At 31.8% G+C, this 24,474-nt stretch overlaps 1 protein-coding gene and 1 long non-coding RNA gene across 3 annotated transcripts in view; one reads left to right on the top strand and one right to left on the bottom strand.

The window, feature by feature from the left end:
- LOC307104965 overlaps positions 1–24,474 on the top strand; it is a 544,872-nt gene that overhangs the window by 335,957 nt on the left and 184,441 nt on the right. The gene's annotated exons all lie outside the window — the stretch shown is intronic.
- PHIP (PHIP subunit of CUL4-Ring ligase complex) overlaps positions 1–24,474 on the bottom strand; it is a 149,630-nt gene that overhangs the window by 67,961 nt on the left and 57,195 nt on the right. For both annotated transcript variants that reach the window (XM_079780278.1, XM_079780277.1), the window contains exons 10-17: positions 19,760–19,830; positions 17,727–17,827; positions 17,592–17,632; positions 16,772–16,870; positions 15,850–16,003; positions 15,301–15,435; positions 3,580–3,708; positions 2,178–2,403 (exon numbers count right to left, since the gene is read on the bottom strand). In XM_079780278.1, the coding sequence (XP_079636404.1) occupies positions 2,178–2,403; positions 3,580–3,708; positions 15,301–15,435; positions 15,850–16,003; positions 16,772–16,870; positions 17,592–17,632; positions 17,727–17,827; positions 19,760–19,830 (956 nt within the window). The remainder of the gene's footprint in view (positions 1–2,177; positions 2,404–3,579; positions 3,709–15,300; positions 15,436–15,849; positions 16,004–16,771; positions 16,871–17,591; positions 17,633–17,726; positions 17,828–19,759; positions 19,831–24,474) is intronic.

The following is a 24,474-nucleotide window of genomic DNA, read 5'->3' as shown; positions in this document are numbered from 1 at the left end:
ACCTAGCTCAAGTTTACAATTGAGGAAACACATTTAAAGTGTATTGTTCAGTGTAAATATAACAAAACTGCATTTGAATCAATTTATTATTACAATAGCCATCATCTATTTTTACCTAGCACTACAGATATTTTTCAAAAATAAGTATTATTATAGATCTAGGTTTGCAAACAGAAATTTAGTTAGAAATAATGCTGAGTTAAAAAAAAAAAAAAAAGTATTACTGCCTGACTGGCATGGCTCAGTGATTGAGCATCGACCTATGAACCAGGAGGTCATGGTTCAATTCCCGAAGGGGCACATGTCTGGGTATGCCCAGTGGAGGGTGTGCAGGAGGCAGCCAATCAATGATTCTCGCTCATCAATGATGTCTCTCTCTCTCTCTCTTCCTCTTTAAAATCATATAAAAATAAATTTTAAAAATATATAAAAATTAACTCTTAATGAAAGAAATAATGTTTAACCTGAATTCTATGACCTAGAACACTTAAAAATTGTGTGACTCACTTTGAAGCCACAATTATTGCTATGGGTTCTCTTGTGACCAAAACTGTATTGATAACCAGTCTCTATTTCATTTTCAAAATCAAGTCTACTTTTTACTCCAAGGTCAGCTTAGTATGAAAGAAAGAACAATGGATTGCAAGTCAAGCTGAGTTTGAGTACCTATAATTCCATACACTTTAACTTGGACGAGATAGAATCTTGTTTTCATTTTCTAAACTTTTAGGATTGAGATACCATAGATATAAGGATTAAATGACATTATTTATGAAAGCCCTTTATAAAAAGTTAATGAAGAACAAAGTAATCACACTAATTAGTAGCACTAGTATTTTAGTAAGTGAATCATTTCTTCATTTCCTTGTGCCTAAAATCCCAGCCATGCTGTGTCCCTGTATTGAGACGTTTTAATTTCAAATAATCCAGATACTCAGGTCTGCTGGACTGTACTACTCTCTACCAGTGGCAGCAGAGACTATTCCTTTCATGTTTCTCCACACCCTTCATCCTGAGTGGGCATGTATAGTTACAAGAGCAGCCTTTCCTATGTAATATTTTCATCTTCATGAAATTTCATGACCAATCCTTTAAGAAAAAATAAGTGGGTTCTCTATAACGCAATGAAATAGTTTTTTCTATGCTGCCTATAGAATCTGAATTCATTACTTAAGTTACTTATTATATATTATATCCCATATATGTCCTTTAAATCTACTTGTCCGTTATGCTAGAGTCAAGAACTTAAAATATCTCACAAACATTTTTCTACTCTAATATATAACAGAATGATTTATAATTTCAAACCTGGCTTTAACCTTCTTTATAGAGTCCATTATTTTCACTTCATAAATTAATGTTGTTTCTTATCCAAAGGGTGGAAGAAGGTGTGTATAGACCGTTAAACTCCAATTCCATAACTCATTTAACATTTACCTTCATTACATCACTAAAATAGCTCTCAACACTTTTCATCCCTATCTTACATATAAACTTCTAAAACTTGATCACTTTTGCCCTGGCTGATATGGTTCAGTTGGCTGGAGCATCATCCCATACCAAAAGGTGGCGGGTTTAATTCTTGGTCAGGGCATAATACCCAGGGTTTCAAGTTTGATCCTCAGTAGGGGCATGTAGGGGAGGCAACCAATTAATGAATTTCTCTCTCCTTCTCTCTCTAAAAAAAAATTTTTTTTAAATCAAATAAATAAAAGTTGATCACTTTTTAAAACAATCTTCAATAGGAATAGACTATCTAATCTTAGTCTCTCACATCACATTATTACCCCCTTAGTAAGATTTATCACAATTTTTAATCATGTATCTGTTTACAACTGTGATTACTGAATACCACAGCTTAGCAGGTGTCAGGGACAGAGGATATTTTCAATATATGTTGCTGAATGAATAAATAAATTGACATCTCATATCAAATATAGGAACTTATCCTGTTAATCCCCGGAGGTTATAAATGGATATAGATCAAATTATTGCTTTAAATCTTCAATGTTCCGTAATTATCTTGAAATTCTTAAGCATTAATCAAAAACTTTAGGGAAGTATAGAAAATCATTTTACTTCTCATATATTCAAAACAGAGTGTTACCCAATTAATAATTTTATAAATTTTCAGTAGGAAAAGAAAAATTTGGTTGTCTATGAAAATGAACATTTACCTGAGGAAGTTACTCCCATCTGAGGAATGAGCTGCTCCTCCCTGCAATTTTCACGACCAGGAACTAATCTCTGATATCTTGATGGATGAGGGTTACCATCAACATCAACCAAAAAAGGAGGAGGCATGAGATGTGGTGCTTGCTGAGTCTGTTCATCTAACACAAAATTGTTGGCATCTCGAATAAGGGGCCGATAATCACTATGAAAGAACATCTGATCTGCTATCTTTAAAAAGAAAGGATGATAAAAGATTGGAAAAATAAAATTTATCATTATAAATTTCTAATAGAAAGCAAACAATTCACCATAAATCATGATATTAAGAGCAATATAAAAGAATTATTTTATTGAATTAATTGTAAATAAACCTTTATATTTTCTACATTGAATTTTATAATAAAAAAAGTAGCTACTTTGAATTTTCTCTGAGATTGAATAGATAGGTTATATAATTTCAAATCACACGATAAAATCAAATCTAGGCATAAATCATCCAACGGTACTATTACTTTAACAGAGCTAACATGCTTTATCTTACGTTTTAAATTAACAAATGGGGTAATACTATTTTTTAGCATTTTACAAAGGGTAAACATTCAATGAATTTATTCTCAGAATTAAACTCTTTAATGACATCACTTATGCAATTTAAGAAAATCCTTAAGTATACAGTGAATATGGTTTATATAATGTTAATATAAAAATTTAACATTATCCCATTTTCCAAGACTTAAGCATTTTTTCTAAAATATAAAATTATTAATATGAACTCATGCTTCAAACATCTGTAACATCAACATTTATAATGGTTAATTTGGAACATCTTACAACTAAATCATGAGCTATGCAATTTTTATAATCTTTTATACCACTCTACTACAAAAAAGCAATTTTAGTCACTCATCTTAGAGTCTTAATTAATTAAAAACATTAGCTACCATCAGTATGGCACACATTTGAAAGCCACAAATTTGTATCCCAGATAAATGCATATTATCCATACAAATAAAATGTTTTACATAATTTCAAAAGTCCTTTTATGGATAATATCACCCATCCCCAGTTTATATGCTCCAATTTTAAGACTACAATCTAGATTGTTCTTGCAGACTAATTAAGTATAAAGTTCTTCCTTCTGAAATATAAAGAGTCTATTTTTACTTATTTAAATAACATATAATTATTATCTAATGTCTATTATAGAAAAGAAAGATTTAAAAATTGTTGTCTTCACCCTTCTCTCCAAAACATAAATCTCCAGACTAAAATATGGCTCTTCTGTTTGCTGAAATATTCTTCAAATATGCTGAAAGCGTAAATGATTCTCACCCCCTGCCCCAATACAACCACTAAACATCCAGGGATTAAAAAAAACTAAGATATATAGTCATTATACCCTACCTTGTCATATTTGCTACTGGAGCCAAAGCCAAAAATTAAAAGATGTCCATGAGAGTCTGTGCATGCAAAATGCTGTCCATCAGGAGAGCATTTGCAGTCAAATACTGCACCATGTCCTTGGCCTTCAATCTGAAATGTATTTAACCAGTAATCAGAAAATTGCCATTAAAAAAATAAAGAACTGGTCACTATTGTTACTAGAATTTTATGATGATATATAAGTATAACATCCTAATAAAGTAAGTAAGTATAACAAACACAGTATAGTAACAAAATTTGTGAATATTCATGAAAAGTGCCAGATTAAAGCTCTGAAAACCAAATTGTTCTTATTTATCCACAGAACAAACACAATTCAGAAAATAAAACACCACCAATCTCCCCCACCCATAGAATTCTGCTTCATGTCTTTAACCCAGACTTAAAACGTAATTGCTCCTTACACGCCCTTTCAACGTATCTGCATTTAATCAAGCCCTTTCAGCAAAGGCTGACAATGTGTAGTAACTGTAGCTTTTTTTTTCTTGGTAACTCTTGGAAGTAGTAGCCAAAGATGCTCATGAGACACTAATTATTTTTCCTTTTGGTAATAAGTTCCCTTGATGGTCTGACTCATATTTTAAATGGTGAATTTCAAAGGTTAAAGAAAAGGTTTTTTTTACCTGATAATTGTTTTCTGCTTTCCAGTTCCATTAATCCAGAACGAATGGGTTTCTCCCTGCAACCTGTCAATCAAACAGAGGTGGCCAATCACCACTCTGAATTTTTTTGCTCTCAGTGCTTCTTCACACTATGTTCCAGTTGAAAACTTCTTTAGCAGTGTTCTGAAAGAGGTAAAAATTCTACCCTATCTAAAGCACATCTAGGGACTGAATTTCAGAAAAAAATCAAAATAGGGAGTTGACTCCCTAACAAATAACAACTAAGGATGATTTTAAACAAATGAGATTGGATTTCTGGATTAGCAGAATCGGAACACACACACTTTATCAGGTAAGAAACACCTCCTCTCTGTTCCGGTATCCACTGATCTAGAACAAACTGAATTTTATTAGTATTATTCCGATATCCCAAGAAACGCTTGGAAAAGAGAGAAGTGGTAATTTTCTTTCTTTAATGTTAAAAATATGGCATAGGGATGAATGTTCAGTTCAGCAAATACAGAAGTGAAATTGAAATTTAGAAGAACAATAGTTGATTTTCAAGAAAAGTTTGTATTTTGGTCAAAAGAGAAAAAATCGTTTTAAAAAGAAGGGCTCTCCCTAATACATTTAGATACCACAAATGGAATTGCCTCAAAAACAAAACAAAAGTTTTCCCCTTTAGCTTGCTGAAAAGAAGGAATGAGCCCACTAGTGTTTATTAATGCCGTTTTAGATAGTAATAATAATGGAAAAGAAGAGTAACTTTCCTCAAAACTTAATCATATGAAAGAAAATTAGTGAACTTGAACTTATCTAATGTCTACTACAGTTAAAGATTTACCAAAAAAGCAAGAAAATGAATCCTATGTGAAACAGGACCATGTCTTGGTTATGAAGTAAGTTGGAGGTAAGACAGCAGAGGAAGGAAACTGATTCCAAATCCTTGAAAACTTTTTAAAAATGAGAAAGAATATATTTCCCCAAGTTAACATTAAGGCACTGTTAGCTATATAACTTACTATTTGCCAAAATTGAATAAGCAGAAATGTCAGAATTCAAGCCTCAATTTATTTTCCAAGTAAAAAGTTAAACGAAGTAACCACATCAACAAAGTTTACCTCTAAAAAGAATTTTACATAAAACAAGTAAAGATAAAGAGTAGAAACTGCCTTGGCCATGTGTTATTAGATGTTTTATTTATCTTGGTTCATTAGTTTTCATAAAAGAGAAAACAAAAAAAGCAACTACTTCATAAATATACTCTAATAAATGCTTCCAAAATTGTAATATTATTTTAAGTCTAAATTTACAATTCTAAGAACATAAAAGTGAGAAAGAGATATGAAAGAAGTCTGACTCAGCAATGCCAAAGGACAGCCTTCATGTGATGTTTAAGCAATCTTGCTCTATAGTTTTTTCTTTTTGTGGGGGAGGAAGGGTAGTGGTTTGAGAATTAATCCACCTATAACCATGCTATCTACCAATGTTGCCGCATTTACACTTAATAGATCTCTAAAAAATACCTAGGAGACACGGAACATATAAAGCTCAAAAAAAGCAAAGAAAAAAATAGCAATCTTATTGAAGACCACTAAATTTCTGATATAACACATGCCATTGTTAATATGGCAGGATGGTATCAATTTTGTGTGTGCAAGGCATCTATATAACTTCAAAGTGATTTTTATATGGAGAAAATGAAAGTATAATCAATAAAATAAAAAATAGGTAAAATACATTAAAATGTATTTGGATTAACCTTAGTCATTAAAGAAGGCATTGAAAGAATCTGCACTACTCTTGAACCAATTAGAAAAGGTGCCGTGACCTTATTAATTAAAATGCCAAATTTATATTTAGTAATGGTTCCTCAGTTAACCAACACCCATAACTACAAAATGTAGACAAGGCTTTTCAGTCAATACAAAATAAGGAACATGTTTTACTTTCCCTATATACTAAATACACCCTAGCTGTTTTTATTATCTATGCTATGATTAATTAAGAAAACAAAACCAAACAATAACAATAAGTTAAATATTTCTCACTGAAAATAAATTTACCTTCTTAAACCGGGATAAAAGTATTTATAAGAATTCTCAAAGAAAAATTTAATGCACTATTTGAATATGTATGTGTAACGAGAAAGCAATGAGGTTTATATTTAAAAACTGAAAGAAAAAAATATCCTCTCTCCCATATTAAAGTTAAACCTATCACATAAAATTAAATGTACTGCTTAACAAGAGAATAAGTTAATATAAATTTAATATTGTATATAACTTATGCTAGTACTATTACAGCTTTAGTAAATTTAAAAAACCCAGAATGAATGAGAAATGTTCAAAATAAATTTTAGATGAGTTATTCCTCTAATAAAATCAAGTATGCTTACTAAATATTATTTGAGACATGTTAATAAACACCACATAATACTTATATACATTAAATCACAATAAAAGCTGAGAAATCCAAGAGCTAGTATTTACTAATTAGTGCAAAAATTTCAATAGCAGTTAAAATAAAAAACAAGAACATATCCAGCAACTATTATGTTATTTTAATTAATTTTTTAAAGCAAAAGATGAAAGAACCAGACAAGTTAAAATAATGAACACATTTTCAAGAAAATTCTCATATTAACTAAAGAATGCTGAAAATATTTCCAAGAAATAATGATAGAATTGTAATATTTAATGAAGTACATTAGTACCCTTTGAAAGGCAGAATACTATCCATAATTTCTAATATAATTTTTGTTAAGTAGAAAGATGAATAATTAATGGAAACAGAGGAATGGGGCCTTAGATCCAAGAGACCTTTCCTCTAGTAATAAGCAAATTACCTACTTTCTCTGTGAAATGATGGAGATACTTAAATGATCTTTAGAGTCCTATCCAGATCTAAAATCCTAAATCTAATATTCAGGAAGACTTTTTGGATGAACTGTACATTTTGGAAATGAGGTATGCTAAAAGCACTACAATGAAGACTAAATTATAGGGTCTAAATTATATCAATCATGAGGTACATACAGCAGAATATGAGAAGTATGTACTCTTAAAGGAACACAACACAAATCAGAAAAGTAAAAAATATGAACTCTCTTAAGTAGAATCATCCTGTTATGGAATAATTCCAAGTCTATAATCAATGCCAATTTTTTTGGTCTAATTCATATTTTTAAATACATCATTGATTAAAAGGGAGCATCTCATCCAGAAAATAGTACATAATTTAAAATAAGTCATTTAAAATAACCTTATAATTTTATGGGATAGACATGGAAAGTGCCCTTTCTTATATATGAAGAACCTTAAAAGTTTATCAACCTGAGAGAAAAATAAAGTTAATTAAGAATGTACACTAGATACTAAAGATAGTCACTGTCATACTTTAGTGACCTTTTAATTATTAAAATAGTTACAGTGTAAACAAAGAATATATGTTAAGGGAAGCAATCAACATTCCAATAGTCTAGGTGTCATCAAATTACTTTAAAAGATCACTGCTGGATGAATGTTTTCTTTAATATTGAAAATTCTTTATGGTAACATTATTAGATATGAATAAAAGATAGCTTTTTAAAATAAGTGGTGCCAAGATAAATTTACATACAAAAGGAAACTGGCTTGATAAAGCCAGTAGATATATAAAAGTGATTTTGAAGAATCAACTCTAATTTTCATTTAGAAAAAAATACATTACCAAAATAAATAACTCATCTTCAAATGTAACAGCATTTTGTTTACCATATTCTGATTTCTCTGAGGGCAGCAATACTATTAATCAAGTCCTCCTTGAAATCTATTTTCCTCCTTTGGTTCCTCTGACAATGGTGTCTTACTTCTAGACATTGTGATCTCTCCACTACCCTGCTAAATATAACTATTTCTAAAAGTTTAGGTTTAAGCTCTCTACACTGCCTTTCCTATCTCCATGAAGAGGTAAACAATATTCTATTTCTCTTTTATTCTATCTCCAAGTCTGGCTGCCCATTTCCACATATATTGTCCAAAATTATGTAACAGTAAATGTATAAAAATAAACTAAAAAGAGTAAGTTTTCCTCCACATCTTCCATATTTCCAATAATATCAATATTATAAAATCATCTAGCTTAATACTCAACAAATTTATTAAATCTATCACTCTCTAGCCCTAACCCTTCTATAAAAATACCAAGTCATATATATATATATATACACACACACACACACACACACACACACACACACACAATTTCTTTCTTCCACAAAGTTCCTACTACCTACCCCTATAATTTTTCATTATAATGTCACTAATAAAACTAGTTCTTCCCCCACCTATCCAATTTCATACCTGAAATAATATTATTGGCATTCAAACTATTTTTCTATTAAGTTTCTGGAATATAAATATAATTTGCCAAAAATCCCCACAATTTTAACTATTCTTTATGCTCACGTGATATGAGGTCATCGACAACACACCTCAACTTCACGCTTTTCATTTTATCAACCATTTTTCAAAATCTATTCCAGACATATTTTGTGAACTGCTCTATGAACATGTATTAATATTTCTTACTTTGTTATTTATAATATTCCTCTTATTTATGAAAGTATTTTTTACTGATTCAATTCTTATTTATTGTTCAAGGCATACTTTCAATTCCTCCTGCCCAACAAAACCTTTGACCAACCACCTGAAGTGATCCCCCTACATCTTTAGATATAGCAATTATCTTCTCATACGCACGCTAGCATTTGAAACTACTTATCAATACTTTTTTCCAGGTATATTTTATCTCCCCAATTCAACTGCACACTGGTTAAAATCAAGTACCATCCCTTGTTCTATTTGCTAATCAAAATGTCTTCACCTGTGTATTTACATTATACAGAATTTAAATACTTTCCCTTATAACTTTCAAATCTTGAATATCTTTGTGATAGCAACTCATAGAGCATACTGAAGAATTACAACATAAACGTAATTCCCCAAATATAGTGTGACAAACCAGAGAGACAAACAGTTATGGCAACAAATTTTAAGGTATGTCTTTGATACCAAGATATAGATAAGAAAGAGACAGAATCTAAAGAACTCCAGAAATCTGAAAGACAGCAGCAATAACTAAAGTTTATAATCAGAAGACTGAAAGTAATTCCTTACCCAGAAAGGTTGAAACAAAGACTGGAAGCATCAAAGAATCCTTTTTAACACACAGAATGCTGATATGACATCTTGTTAGGTGATGATAGGTAATGAGATAGATAGGAAGGAAGGAAGAAAGAAGGAAAAAGAGATAGAGATCTTGAAATTTGGATTCACAAGAGAACACGATATAATACACCTTTTTAAAGCTTTTTGTTCTCCCTTTCCTAGATACATACAGCTACAGTTGTCCAAAACTAAAATAGAAATCACACTGAGAACAGGTTAATATCAATAAGCATGTGCAAAAATTCTGAGTGGTGGATTGGCAGCCTCTGCTTGTTTAGAACGTTGCAAGGAGAAATTTATTGTTCTGGATTAGTGGACACTGGAACATTTTTTAAAAATCTCAAGTAAAAGAAAGGTTAACAATTATAAAAATAAGAAAAAAATTAATTAAATAAATTGTTATTTGGAAATTACTCATAAAACAACAAAAACAAAGCAACAATCAAATTCAGTAAAATCGCTTTCTAACAAAAGATATATTGTACTCTTAAGTTAAAATCAGAACCAGATAAGAGGCAACCAGAAAAGAGCTTTGAATAACGTGACAGAAACAGACATGAGAGACAGATTCACAGACACAGAAAGAACAATAGATACAGAGAAGAGAGAGCAAGATAAAAGCAAAAGGGGCAGACACATGAGGAAAACTACTAATGTGGGATCTACAAACACCACTCTAAACATCTTTTATTTACTATCTAATAATCAAATGGCCTAGTACTAAGAAATTTAGAAGTCTCTTTTTGTATCTTTCCAAATGAATTTAATATTCATTTAGTTAAACTTGTAGTTAAAACTTAGCTGTGCTGTGATAATTTAAGAGAAAAAGGGCTAAAAAAAAAAACTTTTAAATTTAGAGACATTTATGCTTATATAAATTTAACTTGCCTACCTCTTTCAGGGAATTAAAATATTACAAAAGCCCTCAATTTCAATTCAGTGAATTTGCATACATTTTCAAGTTATTTCCGGGACTAATTTATCTGCCTCTCAGTAATTAATTGTTTAGAGCTTTTAAACTAGAGTTCAGTACAACTTCCATCAAAACAAAGCTATACTGGTATTTACCTCCTGCCACTACCAAACACAAATATGTGGGCTTACAAACTATACCCAGAGAGTTAAGAATATTCTTAATATACACTATCTGCTTTCAAAAGAATGTCCAAAAATACTCTACTTTTGCCCTGAACACTCAAGTTATATAAGGACTGTTCAGCTGAAACATGAATAAATTTACATAGTTTTAAAAAGAATGTAGGTAAGTAAAGTTTAAGGTTGAGAATTCAGGTTTTTTAAAAATAGAATAAATTTGTCTTATGCTTATAACCTTCTCGACAATATCCTCTTTAGCTTCTTTCTTTGGTTCATTTAAAGAAAAAAATAAGGGTTCAACGTTTCTACCTTATATATTATGCTTTTCCAACAAGTGCTTTTAAAAGTTTTCCTTAAAATTATTTCATTTTTTAAAATGAGACAAGGGGGAGGGTACAAGGAATATACATTGTCCATTCCATTTCATACCCTATGTCACTTGACATGTACTTCTTATAAGTAACAAAAACCCAACAGCTATTCTCCAACTGCTTTTATTATTCAGCTCCTCTATTAAAAATAAAGCTAGCAGTAAAAATAATGAAAATTACTCCATCACTTTTATAGAAAATTTCACTAGCAAGTTGAGAATTTATTTATAAGATTTGGAAATTAAATAATTAGGGAATTATGTAAGCATATAAGAAATTAAATCTTTATCTCAATTCTCAGTCTCAAAAATGTTGTTTATATATTTGGGTGATGCTAAAATAAAGTATAAGATTTTTAAGTGTTATCATAGCTTGCTGCAGGATAAAAAAGAGTATTTATCTGAATGATGAATATCAGTGCAATATTAAAATATTAATGGCTCAATATTTTAAATTTATTAAATGCATTAAAAAGTTATTAAAACATAATTACTATATACCAAACATAGTCATTTAATCATTTAAAAATTCAACCTTTCACCTTTAAAAGGCTTTCTGATGATACTGGATTTTTTACAATTTCTAAAATTTCATAAAACAATTTTAATTTATGTAATAAATAAGAAAAGTGTAATACAATGCTTTAGTACAAAATATTTATTGCATTATTTCATTACCTTTTACAAAGGTATAACTTTTAAACAGAAAATTCAATAATCATAAAAAGGGGGAGCCTGGGCTAGTTTTCCCAGTGGTTAGTGTCGGCCATAGACTGAAGGGTTGTGAGTTTGATTCCTGGTTAAGGGCAAATATCTCTACCTCTGTTGCAGGCTCAATCCCCGGCTCTGGTCCGAGCATGTGAGGGAGGCAACCAAAACCAATCTATGTGTCTCCCTCACATCGATGTTTGTATCTGTCTCTCTCTCTTCCCTCCCCCTCACCTCCTCCCTATTCTCTCAAAAAAAAAAAATCAATGGAAACGATATCCTCAGGTGAGGATTTTTTAAAAAAGGAAAAAAAGGGGAGGGGGTATGTGTGACCAATATTGAAACAATATTCTCAAAAAATACTTAATAAAAACCTGTTTTAAGAATTTGTATGTAAATTTTTTGTTCTTTTAAAGGCAAAATTTAGCATTGGACAGTGTGGCTCAGTTGGTTGAGCATCTTCCCATGCACTGACAAGTCACTGGTTAAATTACTTGTTGGGGCACAGGTTGTAGGCTCAATCCCCAGTAGGGGGCATGCAGGAGGCAGCAGATTAATGTTATTTTCTCATGAAGTTTCTCTCCCTTCCTCTCTCTCTAAAAATAAATAAAAACATATTTAAAATAAATAAATAAAGGCACCATTTACATTCCTTATTTTCTGGCCATAGATTTAATGGTGAATTTACTTATTCATGTTATAAGCTTGATTTTAAAACTCACACAAAATACTAATAATACAAATCTTAATAATACTTGGTCTAAACTTTCACCGTAACTAGTGCCTTTACATAGGAAACAATAAAATATTTACTAATTTGAATTTATGATTACTAGTTCAATTTAATGTCAGGAATTGAATTTGTACTCAATCAACATATGGTATTTTAGCAACACCAAAGCTTACTTATTAGCTACAGAGAGCCAAAGAATTATAACTACAGCCAACATTCAACATTCAGGATAGTGTACAGTGAACACAAGCTTCTACTCCTCCCTCAAGTTGTTTTTATTTTCTTAATAGCAATGCTGGATGCTTTATCTTCCATATGCCCATAGATAAAACAAACAATGAAAAAAAAACACACACACAAAGGAGTAAAGAGCAAAAACCAGGGTATGTAGATGACTTCAAATTAAGAGAAAAAAATTGTCAAGCTAACTTACATATCTTAAGAGATCTACTTGGAGTTAATTTCATTTAAAAAATATTTTCCCACTGCACACATCACTAACTGGATAGAGTTGGAAGTTAGCTGTGCAATAACTTAACCCAACTAGAGATAGCATTAAGAAAACATTAACAAAGGACAGAAAAACAAGGTCTTAAGTTACAAGTACCCGTATAATAGCTGTGACCTAGCTGACCCTAGGCAAAGCATTTATCTCTGTGTAGTTTCTCCATTTGCAAAGCCAGTAATAGTAAAATCTACTACCCTTATTATCTTTTCATAAGACACTGATGAGATAATATGTAGAAGCATTTTGGAAGCCTTTAAAAATCATCCGAAAAATTAAACAGCGTATTTTTATGTTAATAAGATAAAGAATAGCTCATTTTGTTTTGTTAAATGCAAGATTTATTTTTAATCCTTTTTGTTTTTTTAACAGTTTGAAGAGTCTACACGGATACTATCCTATTCTACTTAATACATAAATTTGTTTCTTCTGCCATTTAAAGCCCTTTAGTTTCTTATTAAAAAGAGCAGGGAAAATATCCTTATCTAAAACACTCATTAAACAAGAAATAATTTTTAAGGCAGTATTATAACTAACCCCCTTAGCTAATTACAAAGAGTATACAATATAACATTGTTGACTTCTACTCCTGATTATATCACTAAATTGTAATGATCTAAGAGTAAATCGTTTCAATCTCAAGGTGTTTCAATTTTTATATCTACTTATAAAATGGAATATTAGTGTGATAGACTTACCTGACAACAAACAAATTAAATCTTAATTTAAAACTATTTTAAAAATTAGCTTAGTTATCATAATATTCATATGTATTGTAACATGCACAACTAATTTTCCTTTAAATATAGCATGTAAATAAATGTGAAATAAGCAACTTTTTGAAACTTTAAGTCACTTATTCACCTTTATAACTTAAAGGTGACAGCAGTACTCAAGTAAGAGAAAACTTTCCCTCTAAACACTTTAATATACCAATGCCCTTTGAAAATATAAGAAATTACGAAATAAAGTAATAAATGTATAGACAAATTGTTTTCTTTTGAAACTATAAAGACACATCGAGAAATGACTAATTTCCACATTCAATAGAAATGTCCCAAAAAGAAGCAAACCAGAAACACAAGGATAAAAAGAAGAGGTGAAAATATTCTTTACCAGCATATTTAAAGATTTGTTTTTAAAAAGTCTCCTCTTTACATATAATCACTAAGGAAATCCATCCATCACTAACAATTGTATCCCAAATAAATTAGGGCTGTCTTTTTAGAAAAGTAAGAATTTGACAAATCTTATTTCTTACCTTATTGTACATTAAGGCATATCAATAAAGACAGCTACAGTTAATTCCTTCATTAATAAAAATCCTTTTATCTTCTGCTTAACCCTCCTTCAACTGTTTTGATCAATGATTACTTACTACATAGATGTAGCTTTACTATGATTACCAATCAACTATGGCAGTGATGGCGAACCTATGACACGCGTAGCCATTTCTGAAGACACGCGACCGCTGAGGCGGCCGCATGCCGAGGATAAAACATTTGCGAAATAATGTTTTTTCCTCAAAGTGACACACTACCCGAGTTATGCTCAGTTTTTTGGCGAAGTTTGACACACCAAGCTCAAAAGGTTGCCCATCACTGAACTATGGGATCACTTTCATGAAATTTTTTCACAAAGTATTATATTTCACAAGACTGTTTTGTGAAACAATTATTTTTGCAAAATAACTGGTCAACCACACTATTAGTTGTATTATTTTATGATTTATTACCAAAGATTTCTATCCTTGATTTCTAAAAATATCTAAACATGCCAAAATAGTAGACACGTTTTTGTTTTTGTTTTTATTTTTAAAAGACATAATTGATGTATAGGAAGTAGAGTAAAAAAATGTAACTAAGCAGTATTCAAGGAGCACTTCTTGAAAACACTACAGAGTAAAATGTGATATCAAACCCTGCAATTCAAGTAGTCAGCAAAATATACTAAAATCGATATAAGCAGCAAAATATGGAGAAAAAAGTGCTTAATCACAAATAAATATCTAATATACTACAATTTGATAAAAGAAAAGAATGACTGATTCTTTGCTTTCGTTTTAAAATGGGTGTATTTTAATTAAGTTATGTTGTACTATAGGACTACTGGTGAAATACAATAACACAATATAAAAATTTACTTATAATTTCTTCACATTTTTCCAAACTTTCGTTCTATCTCTATTGTATTGTCATACATTTTTCTCACAAAAGTTTCACTATTAAAACTGTTTTTAAAATTAGCTTAGTTATCATAATATTCATATGTATTGTAACATGCACAATTAATTTTCCTTTAAATATAGCATGTAAATAAGTGTGAAATAAGCAACTTTTTGAAACTAAGTCAAAATAATGTCTGAACTTATTCTTAAATGGATTTCCTTTGTGATATGCAAAGTACCTGAGTCAATAAGTCCCCAAATCTTTAATAGCTATAAAGAGACTGATAATTACCATATTGAAGTAAGATCGAATTTTGACTCCTCTTGCCAGATCCCATACTATCACGTTTCCATCATGACCAGCAGAAAAGAGAACTCTTGGATCAAATGGGTGTGGCTCAAGAACAAATACCTCATCTTCATGACCCTAAAGTATTTTTGAAGTAGCAAAGAATTATAAATATTAAAGAAGAAAATTCCATCCAACAATATGGAAACATTTCAAAGTTCTGAGTTTACAGAATTATTAAGGTGGCAAAATCTTCATATTTATCAATGTATAATAACAAAACTGAGCTAATATCACTGTCCAGAGTTTTGCTATTATTTGCTGAAACCTGAGAATACTATTGATGCAGCCCTACATACCAAAAAACAGCATGGATCTATATTTCCAAGCCAAACCCATTTAACTGTATTTTAAAATTATTTCCAATCTCTGGCAAGTTACCCATCTAGCAAGTTAAGAGATTTTAACTAACTTAAGACTATTCCTAAATGAACATACTCCATTCTACAATCAGTTTTATTGTACCAAATAAATTATAATCTTTTTTCTCACCATCAGGACATGAATTAGTTGACCGGTGTAAGAGTTCCAAACTTTCAGAGTCATGTTATTAACTGCAGTTATAACTGTATTGTCATGTCGATCCCACGCCACCATAGTTACTTTCATCTTTGTGATTTTATCTTCTATTCCTTGAAGGTTTTGACTGAAAGTGATGGAGGCAGTATTTGTTTACACTGACACTATTTATTAAAATACAAGTATGACAAAAACCTAAATGTATTTTCATGTAATTTATATTCAGTAACATAACTATCACCTAGCAGTTAAGAATAGTTTGAATAAACATAGGATGACGGCAAAAATCACTGCACCAAGTCAGCAAACCCAGGATTCCAGCACTCCTAAGCCTTCAAAATAACTGAATAAATGTCACTGCTTTAACTCTATCTGGACCCTAGAACTCTGTGTCATGCTGCTCTCCATTTTTACTGTTACTGTTATGCCCTGCTTAACTGCTCTACTCTTCCATCTGAGACTACTACACAAAAACAAATAGAAAAAAAAATGGTTAAGACCAAAACAACAGTTACAAGTTGTAATATCATTTCTTTAGGCTAGAGAAAACCATTGGATAAACCACATGATCCCTCTGTGACAAATGTAGCATTATAATATGCTCTGCTTTTAAAAAACTAGTGAAACTTAAAACTATTCTTACAATACCATCATTGTCTTAACAAAACTGAACTGGAAAAAAAAATTAATGCAGTAGGCCTTCTCCGATAGTGCAAAAATCATTTTATAAAAATTAAAGCCTTTCATCTCCAGTAGAACCTCGAATCATAAAGCAATCATTTTAACAATGATTATGATATATGCTTTTATAGCTTAGAGATACACCAACCTGTTATATGGCATACTTTAAATGATCTATCTATACTGATGTATAATATCAAATTTGATTTCTTACCCTGCTGGACGAGTAGCCATATCCAACAAAATGCTCTTCCATTCTCTTCGTTTAAATTGCCAAATTCGCGCTGTTCCATCACGACTTCCACTTACAAACCTGCATTAAAAAGAAGTCCACCACCAAGATAAAAATCACACATGTTCAACCAAAATGAACTTTCCAAGAGTTATGTTTTTAAAAATACTCAAAAGACAACACTCATCTTTACTTACATAGGATTCTCATGCTCAACCAGATATTCACTGCAAATCTAAGAACTTCTGAAACATTATAGGCTTTTAAAATTTTATACACATGTATTCTAATATGAATGGCTAGGTCTCAAAATAATATTCAAAAGGGTTTCAAAGCCACCATCTAGTACCTTAGAAAAAGAATTTATATTTTCAAATAGAAAATTACTGACTTTTCTCTTAATATTAATGACCTTGACTCATTCTATTCAAGGTTCTTAGAAATACCTTTCTTTCATTTTAAAACCAGAACATGGAAAAACCAGTTCTGCCTCAAATATTACAGTGATATATTTCCAATCTCTACTAAGTGTCCCTTTACTTTGATATATATAGGAAATAGGCAAGATGGATAAAAATCCCTATTATTAAAAATGGCCAACTAAACTAACATTATTACAAATGAAACATAAAGATGTATGTTCACATACGAATGCTATATACACTTTTCAATATAACTAGTCAAGATCTTTCTTTTAGGTGATTAATTCCTATACAATTTTAATTAAAATCTGACTATAAAAATTATCTTTATTTCATAATTTTAAAAATGGAATTAAATTTAACAAAAATAATTATTTTACCTGTTACTAGTGTTGGAAAACTGGATACTGTCAACTTTGTCCTACATATAAACAGATAAAAAAAGAGGATCCTGAAAATAAACCGTTAAGACTCATTTAAATTGTACTCATCTAATTCTTTTCACCAATACTTACAGTATGAAACTCCAATTCTGATATTTTTTCTGGCTGACCTGAGCCAAAAAAATAAACCCTAATAATATGGTCTGTGCTTCCTGTGGCCAGGAACATTCCACCTGAAGAATAACAGCATACAAACATTTAACATTAAAACACAATTTCAAAATTAGATAATGCAACACAAACATTACCACAATGTATACTAAATGGTTAATACTTTAAAACTATTCCTATTTAACCTAAGTATATATCTAACCTGAATTAAATAAAGAAGTTTGCGAACATAATTTTAACTAGGAAAGAAAGCTTTCCTCTACAAATGGTTTCACTAAGATTACATCATCTTAAATTGAAATTAACAGTCATCCTCCTAGAAAACATGCCTTTTAGATGTTCAAATCCCTCTCTTGCCCCATTTCTCATGTTAAAATTCTATCTGACTTTTAGGGCCCAACTACTTCAGTAAATTGTCTTTACAAGTTTTTTAAATCAAATGAGCCTGCTCTCCTCTGAACTCTCATTAAGACTTTGTCATATAGCATAAACAGTCTAGCTTCCATTACAGTTGATATATACCATTTACTCTCTCCTTGGAATCAATACTCTCCCTCAGTGTTAAGAACAGTGCTATATATATAACTGTATTTAGAGTACTTCGAACACATGCATAATGCCCACATTTGTGCTATGACTACAAGAAAAACTGTCTTCATGGAAGTAACAGTGGAAATCTAGAAGTTAGAAATTAAAAATGTTTGAATATTGATATTCAAATACATTCATGTCATCAGTTTGCAATCTTATCTTAGGCACTACTGCTATCAACAATTATGAAATGAAAAGATAAAGTAAAACTGGAAATAAATGTGGAAATAACTAGTACTAGGAACATTAAATATTAAATCCACTCATATTTCATTTCATTTGTCATCAATTCAATTCAAATCTGCAGATCATAATTTGTTTAAAAAATTAATATCCATTCAAAATGCTACTACATAAACTCAAGTTAATTTGAATGTCAGCATTATTGTACAGCTAATTTTTAAAGAGCAAATAAGAACTGAGCAAAGTAATTAATAAAGTCGTACAAATATCAAGTTTATTTTAGTTAGCTAAGGGATACCTCCAAAATCTATGAAAATATAAAGCAGATTTAAAGTACCTTTCTTCTAACAAGATACCTACTCAAAGATGTATTCCTTAACAGAGTAAATTTTGAAACTACGTATTCTCTCCTACTAGAGCATTATAATCTTCTTAAAGAAAAATATTAGTCACATGAGTATATAAACTAAATTCTAACCAAATTCAAATATTTCTAAATTAATTGTCACCCCCAGGCATATGTATAAGAATATGATTTATATTACAATAGTAAATATTTTCCAAAACTGTGTTCCACTATAAGCCAGCTTTCTTTTTTCCTTTCCCTCTTCTCTCTCTCAAAACAAAAATAATAGACATCTATTACTCACAGTTCTGGAGGCTGAGAAATCTGAGGTCAGGGTGCCAGCATGGGGGTGAGGGGACAAAAATACTCAGTCCATGACAGTGCTGTAGTGAAGTCAGGAACCCTGATGGTGTCTTTACCACAAAATGTCCCTTTTTTTATATATCCTGTGCCTTATTAAATCTATTTTTCTCTAATTCATGAAAATTTCAGCATTTAATCAACAGCTCTACCATTTCTTCTCAACTCTGAAACAAAGGTTTTTGTGTATTTATACACAATGTACATACGCTGTGTACATTAAAAGCTTTTGTTTATGGGTGACATTGTCTTTTACCATTTTGCACACAAATCACTCAGTGCAGAGAACTTTCTAGGGCAGCTTACCTCAAGCACATAACTGTATTTGAAAATACAGGGTGGGGCAAAAGTAGGGTTATAGTTGTAAGTGAAACAGAGTTTATTCTTGTATTATTATTTATTCCATACAAACAACTGTAAACCTACTTTTGCCCCACCCTGTATAATATCCAGGAAAAGAGTAAGATCTAATGTATAACTTTAAGCAGAAAATTAGGGAGAAAAAAAATCTTACCAGCGCTAAAAGAAGAACAGATCATTTGCACTCCAGGCCTAGGGCGCTCTGTAAATTTTGCAGGTCTTGGACTATAATACAAAAAAAAAAAATTAACAATTAAAAAATATCCCAAAGGGAATAGCAACACCAGAAATCTGCTATTTCAAAAAATAATCACAGAAGGACAGAATTATGTAAGAAGCAACAGATGGCTCCCTTCCTAAAAACAGGTTTGAAATCGTATGTCATTATCAGTAGATCCTGTGGAAAGTCCACATACAGATTTTGTAGGAGCTCCTGATTACATAACAATCTACACATAAACAATTCCAAAGCCACTATGAAAAGACATGCAAGTATTAGTTATACCCACTCTTAACCAAATTTACGTTTCACAGATTTTGATAGAGCACAAATACATAAACAAGTCATTTGTAAACATGGACACTCAAGCAAAATAGGTATTGCCTCTGTAGCATATACACACCAAACTAAAATTTCTCCATGTCAGACATTAAACATCTCCCCTTGTTTATCTTCTAATGTCACAAAATGTCTTATAAAACTCCAAAAATTAAGAATCTTAATAAAAATCTTAAAAGTATTTGACTTTATGTCAACTATAATGCTCATTCACAACAGTGATGTGTAGAAAATAGGTCACACTCAGCTATATTTACATTAATTATATAACTATATTAGATTATGTCTCATTAATACTATTGTTATTAAATGTTTGTTATAATCAACTTTATTAAGAGAAAAATTAGATTTTATATACCAGCTTCAATACATATATATATATATATTTGTAATGCTCCAAAATATAGTGATTACTCTTAAAGCCCTATTTAATATACATTTTGACCTAGTTTTTCTCAGATTAGGAGAAAATTTCAATAATAGTCTTCAACCTCACCAGAATGCACTGTGCAACTTTCACAATCCACAGCATTCAAATATAGAGTTATTTCAGTTTTGTAATCATTTAGGGAAATAAAATGTATTTTTTGGATCTACCTATCAATTATATATTCTGAACAATAGTCTTTCTTACTGATATAAAACACAACACATATTATTTGTTAAGTTTTTAAAATAAATTTGAAATAAAATTGTAAAAATTAACATTTTAAATACTCTTTCTTAATACCCATAGGCTCTGATATAGTTGAGCATAATAAATATAATTTAGATAAACTTAAAAGTTATTAAAACATTCTTTAAACCTAAATTTATCAGAGTAAATTTAAAGTAATTGAGCCCTAAAAGGTTTGGCTCAGTGGATAGAGCATAGGCCTGTGGACTGAAAGGTCCCGGGGGGTTTAATTCCAGTCAAGGACACATGCCAGGGTTGTGGGCTCGATCCCACAGGAGGCAGCCAATCAATGATTCTCTCTCATCATTGATGTTTCTATCTCTCTCTTCCTTCCTCTCTCAAATCAATAAAAATATATTTAAAAAATAAAGTAACTGATATTTAAGTTAATCTGAAATTATAAAGGCAAATAATGTGCTACACTTCCCTTAATATCTTATGGATCAACAGTTCTATATTTAAAAGATTTTTAGCACAATCATTCACATAAATGACAACCAACCATTTAGTTAGAACTCATAACCAGAATATGCAAATAATCATATACATTGACATTTTAAATAGGCTTTAATATTTTTAAAGGGAAAAAACAGATAAGCAGGTACAAATAATCCTACCTAATAAAAAGGTAATATGCAAATAACCATCACTCTGCTACGCCCACGATTGGGCGGCGGGAGGCTGGGGGGCGGGACTCGAGGTGGCATATCCGGCCATTGAGAGGCGCGGGGGGACTCGCCCCCCGCGCCTCTCAACACTGGATTGGCGGCCGCTGAGGGGGGCTGCCTCGGACACCCCAGACACCCGGCTCCCCTGCCATCGGAGGCGGGGAGCCGGTTGTCCGCGCCGGCTCCAAGCCAAAAGCTTTTGGCCTGGTGCACGCACGTGCACCTGGATACCCTGCCATGCTCCCCTTCGTCAGCGCCTCAAGCCCCAGCGGCAGCGGCTGGGGATGAGCTGGTCATCCCAACAGCCTGGCAGCTCAGTAGTGATGGCGGAGGCAGCATTGGGCCTGGGGACTGGCGAACAGGCAGAAGATGGCCCTGATCGCAGGAGGCTAGGCCTAGGGACCCTACCCGCACGATTTAATAGTGTGCTGGGCCTCTAGTCTATATATATAAAAGCCTAATATGCAAAGTGTCCTCTCGGGAGTTCAACCGGGAGTCCGATCGCACGCTATGATGTGCACTGACCACCAGGGGGCGGCGCAGAATGAAGGAAGGCCCAGCTGGCAGCTGGCAGCCTCTAGGGACCCTACCTGTGCATGAATTTGTGCACTGGGCCTCTAGTTTAAGATAAGCAGGTACAAATAATTTATTTTTAAGTGCATACTTGAACTACTTTAAGATGTGGCCTTGAACAGAGACTGAGTTCAATTCCCTGCTCTGCCACTTATTCAGGTATGTGACCTTGGGCAAGTTAACATTTCTGTACCTCAGGCTCCTCATATGTAACATGGGGGTAAAAAGAGAAGATATCTCAGAGTTGCTGAGAGAACTGAATGAGTATAATCCATGTAAAGTGCTTAGTGCTGGCATAATAAATATTAGTATTATTAGTATTTTAATTAGGTTCAATCAGTTCTAGATACTCCATCAATGAATAAGCGCTACTTAGTTTGGCACAGTGGTTAAGAGAAGGTTCATTAAAAACAAACAAACAAACAAACAAAAAAGAGACAGAGAAGGTGGGTCCTGACGATATACTTCCAGTATTCATCTCAGTTTCCTCCCACCACCCCACATCCTGAAGATAGTAACATACCTTCCTCATAGAGTTGCCATAAAGACAAAAGATACAAAAAATGTAAAGTGCTCGGTACTGCTTGGCAGAATAAGTGCCTAATAAAAACTGGATATCATTATTACCTGCATATTTTAGGATTCCAATTCTCTCCTTACATCTAAGCTATATATATTTGGACAGCTTCCTCCTACTTAGAAACCTCTTGAGCCAGCTTCTGGGCCCCAGCCACTCAGATTCCTCACCTAAGAAGCAACATCTTTACAGGGGGGGTGTACATACAAAACCTACATCAAATCCTCTGAATTTATCAAGAGACTTGGTTTTCCAAAACAGGTTTCAATTAGATGAAACTGATTCTTTCTTTCAATTAATGCAGAGAGGATTGCTGAAGTCATTTACACAAAAAAACATTATAGCATAATACATTTTTTGCCTTCAATTAGTAATTAAAGCCTATATGATATAATTATGGTACTTTAAATATCAACTATGTGTAATAAAGAAAACGGGTGTCCCTATATCTAAAAAAAAAATAATCACTCTTATTTTGATGCCTGACTCTAGCTTAAAAGTTTTTAAGGAACAATTATCATATCAAATAGAAAAGAATACTACTTACAAACAACTAGAAAACCTTGTATGTCCAAGAATTTTTTTTAAAATATCACTAAGCAAAGTATGGATCAACAACTCAATGAAATATAATATAATGCAACTATTGAAATTATTATAAATGTCTATGATAGACTTTAAAAAAACAGCAGAAAATTTTAATTCCCTACATATGTCTAAATTTAAAAAACTTTTCCATGAAAAAATTATGGTAAAGGGTTTATAGATAAATCTACATAAAAGTTATATGAAATAACTTCTCAATGATACAGATAAGTATTATTATACTTAGCAATGTAATTCTCAAGAAGCACAAAGTTGAGTTTAATTTTGTAATACCATTTTTATTCCCATGCTAATTTTAAGATCACTAATTACTTTTTCTTCTCTACAAAAACAAGAATGAAAAGGATAAAGGTATCCCGATCATGTCCATAGGGAGGTAAATAAATGCTCAAAGAAAACAACAATTAACTATTGCTATTGTCCATATATATCAATAAGCTATTTCAACTTTTATCTAAATGTTTACAGAAATCCTTTAACATTCTAAATATTAAGAAAGCAACTAGAGTGAAATGAATTTGCTTTCTCCAAAGAACCATGTCTTTGATCACAATCCTTTTCTCAAATGAAGCAGTTTGTTTTATTTTGTTACTCAAGCTGCCATGGCCCCCTAATGCCCTACTGGAAGAGGTATTCTCCAGGAATGTCCATACATATGAATTTATTTAAACACTACTGTTTTAAAAGAACAAATTTCACAATTTTTTAATTAAATAACTCAATTTCGTTGACAATTTAAAAACAAGAGATAATTACTGAGATAAACTTTCTAATCTGAATGACTTTCTATCCTGAAAGCACAGAAATGGCCATTTCAACAGTGTGGAAACACGAGATGTACTACCTCCCCATTCACTGACTGTCTATGGAGTAAAGAGAGCACTTCCTGTATCTACTACCTCCACTCGAGAGGTGGCATGGTGTAGACCAGGGGTCCTCAAACTTTTTAAACAGGGGGCCAGTTCACTGTCCCTCAGACAGTTGGAGGGCCAGACTATAGTTTAAAAAAACAAAAACTATGAACAAATTCCTATGCACACTGCTAAGTCGGCTGCTAAGCAGGACAGGCAGCGGCGGCAAAAACACCCAGCGGGCTGGATGTTAGACAGTGCAGGACCCAAGGGCTAGGAAGTGTGCTAATCCTGGCTTTGCCAATTTTTAAAAACTGTATTAATTATCCGAAAGTCATTTAACCTTTCTTTGCCTCATT

Source organism: Cnephaeus nilssonii (assembly GCF_951640355.1).
Source record: "Cnephaeus nilssonii genome assembly, chromosome: 9".
NCBI classification, from domain to species: domain Eukaryota; kingdom Metazoa; phylum Chordata; class Mammalia; order Chiroptera; family Vespertilionidae; genus Cnephaeus; species Cnephaeus nilssonii.
The sequence above is the reverse complement of the archived record's forward strand: the minus strand, read 5'-3'. Positions and strand labels throughout refer to the sequence as shown.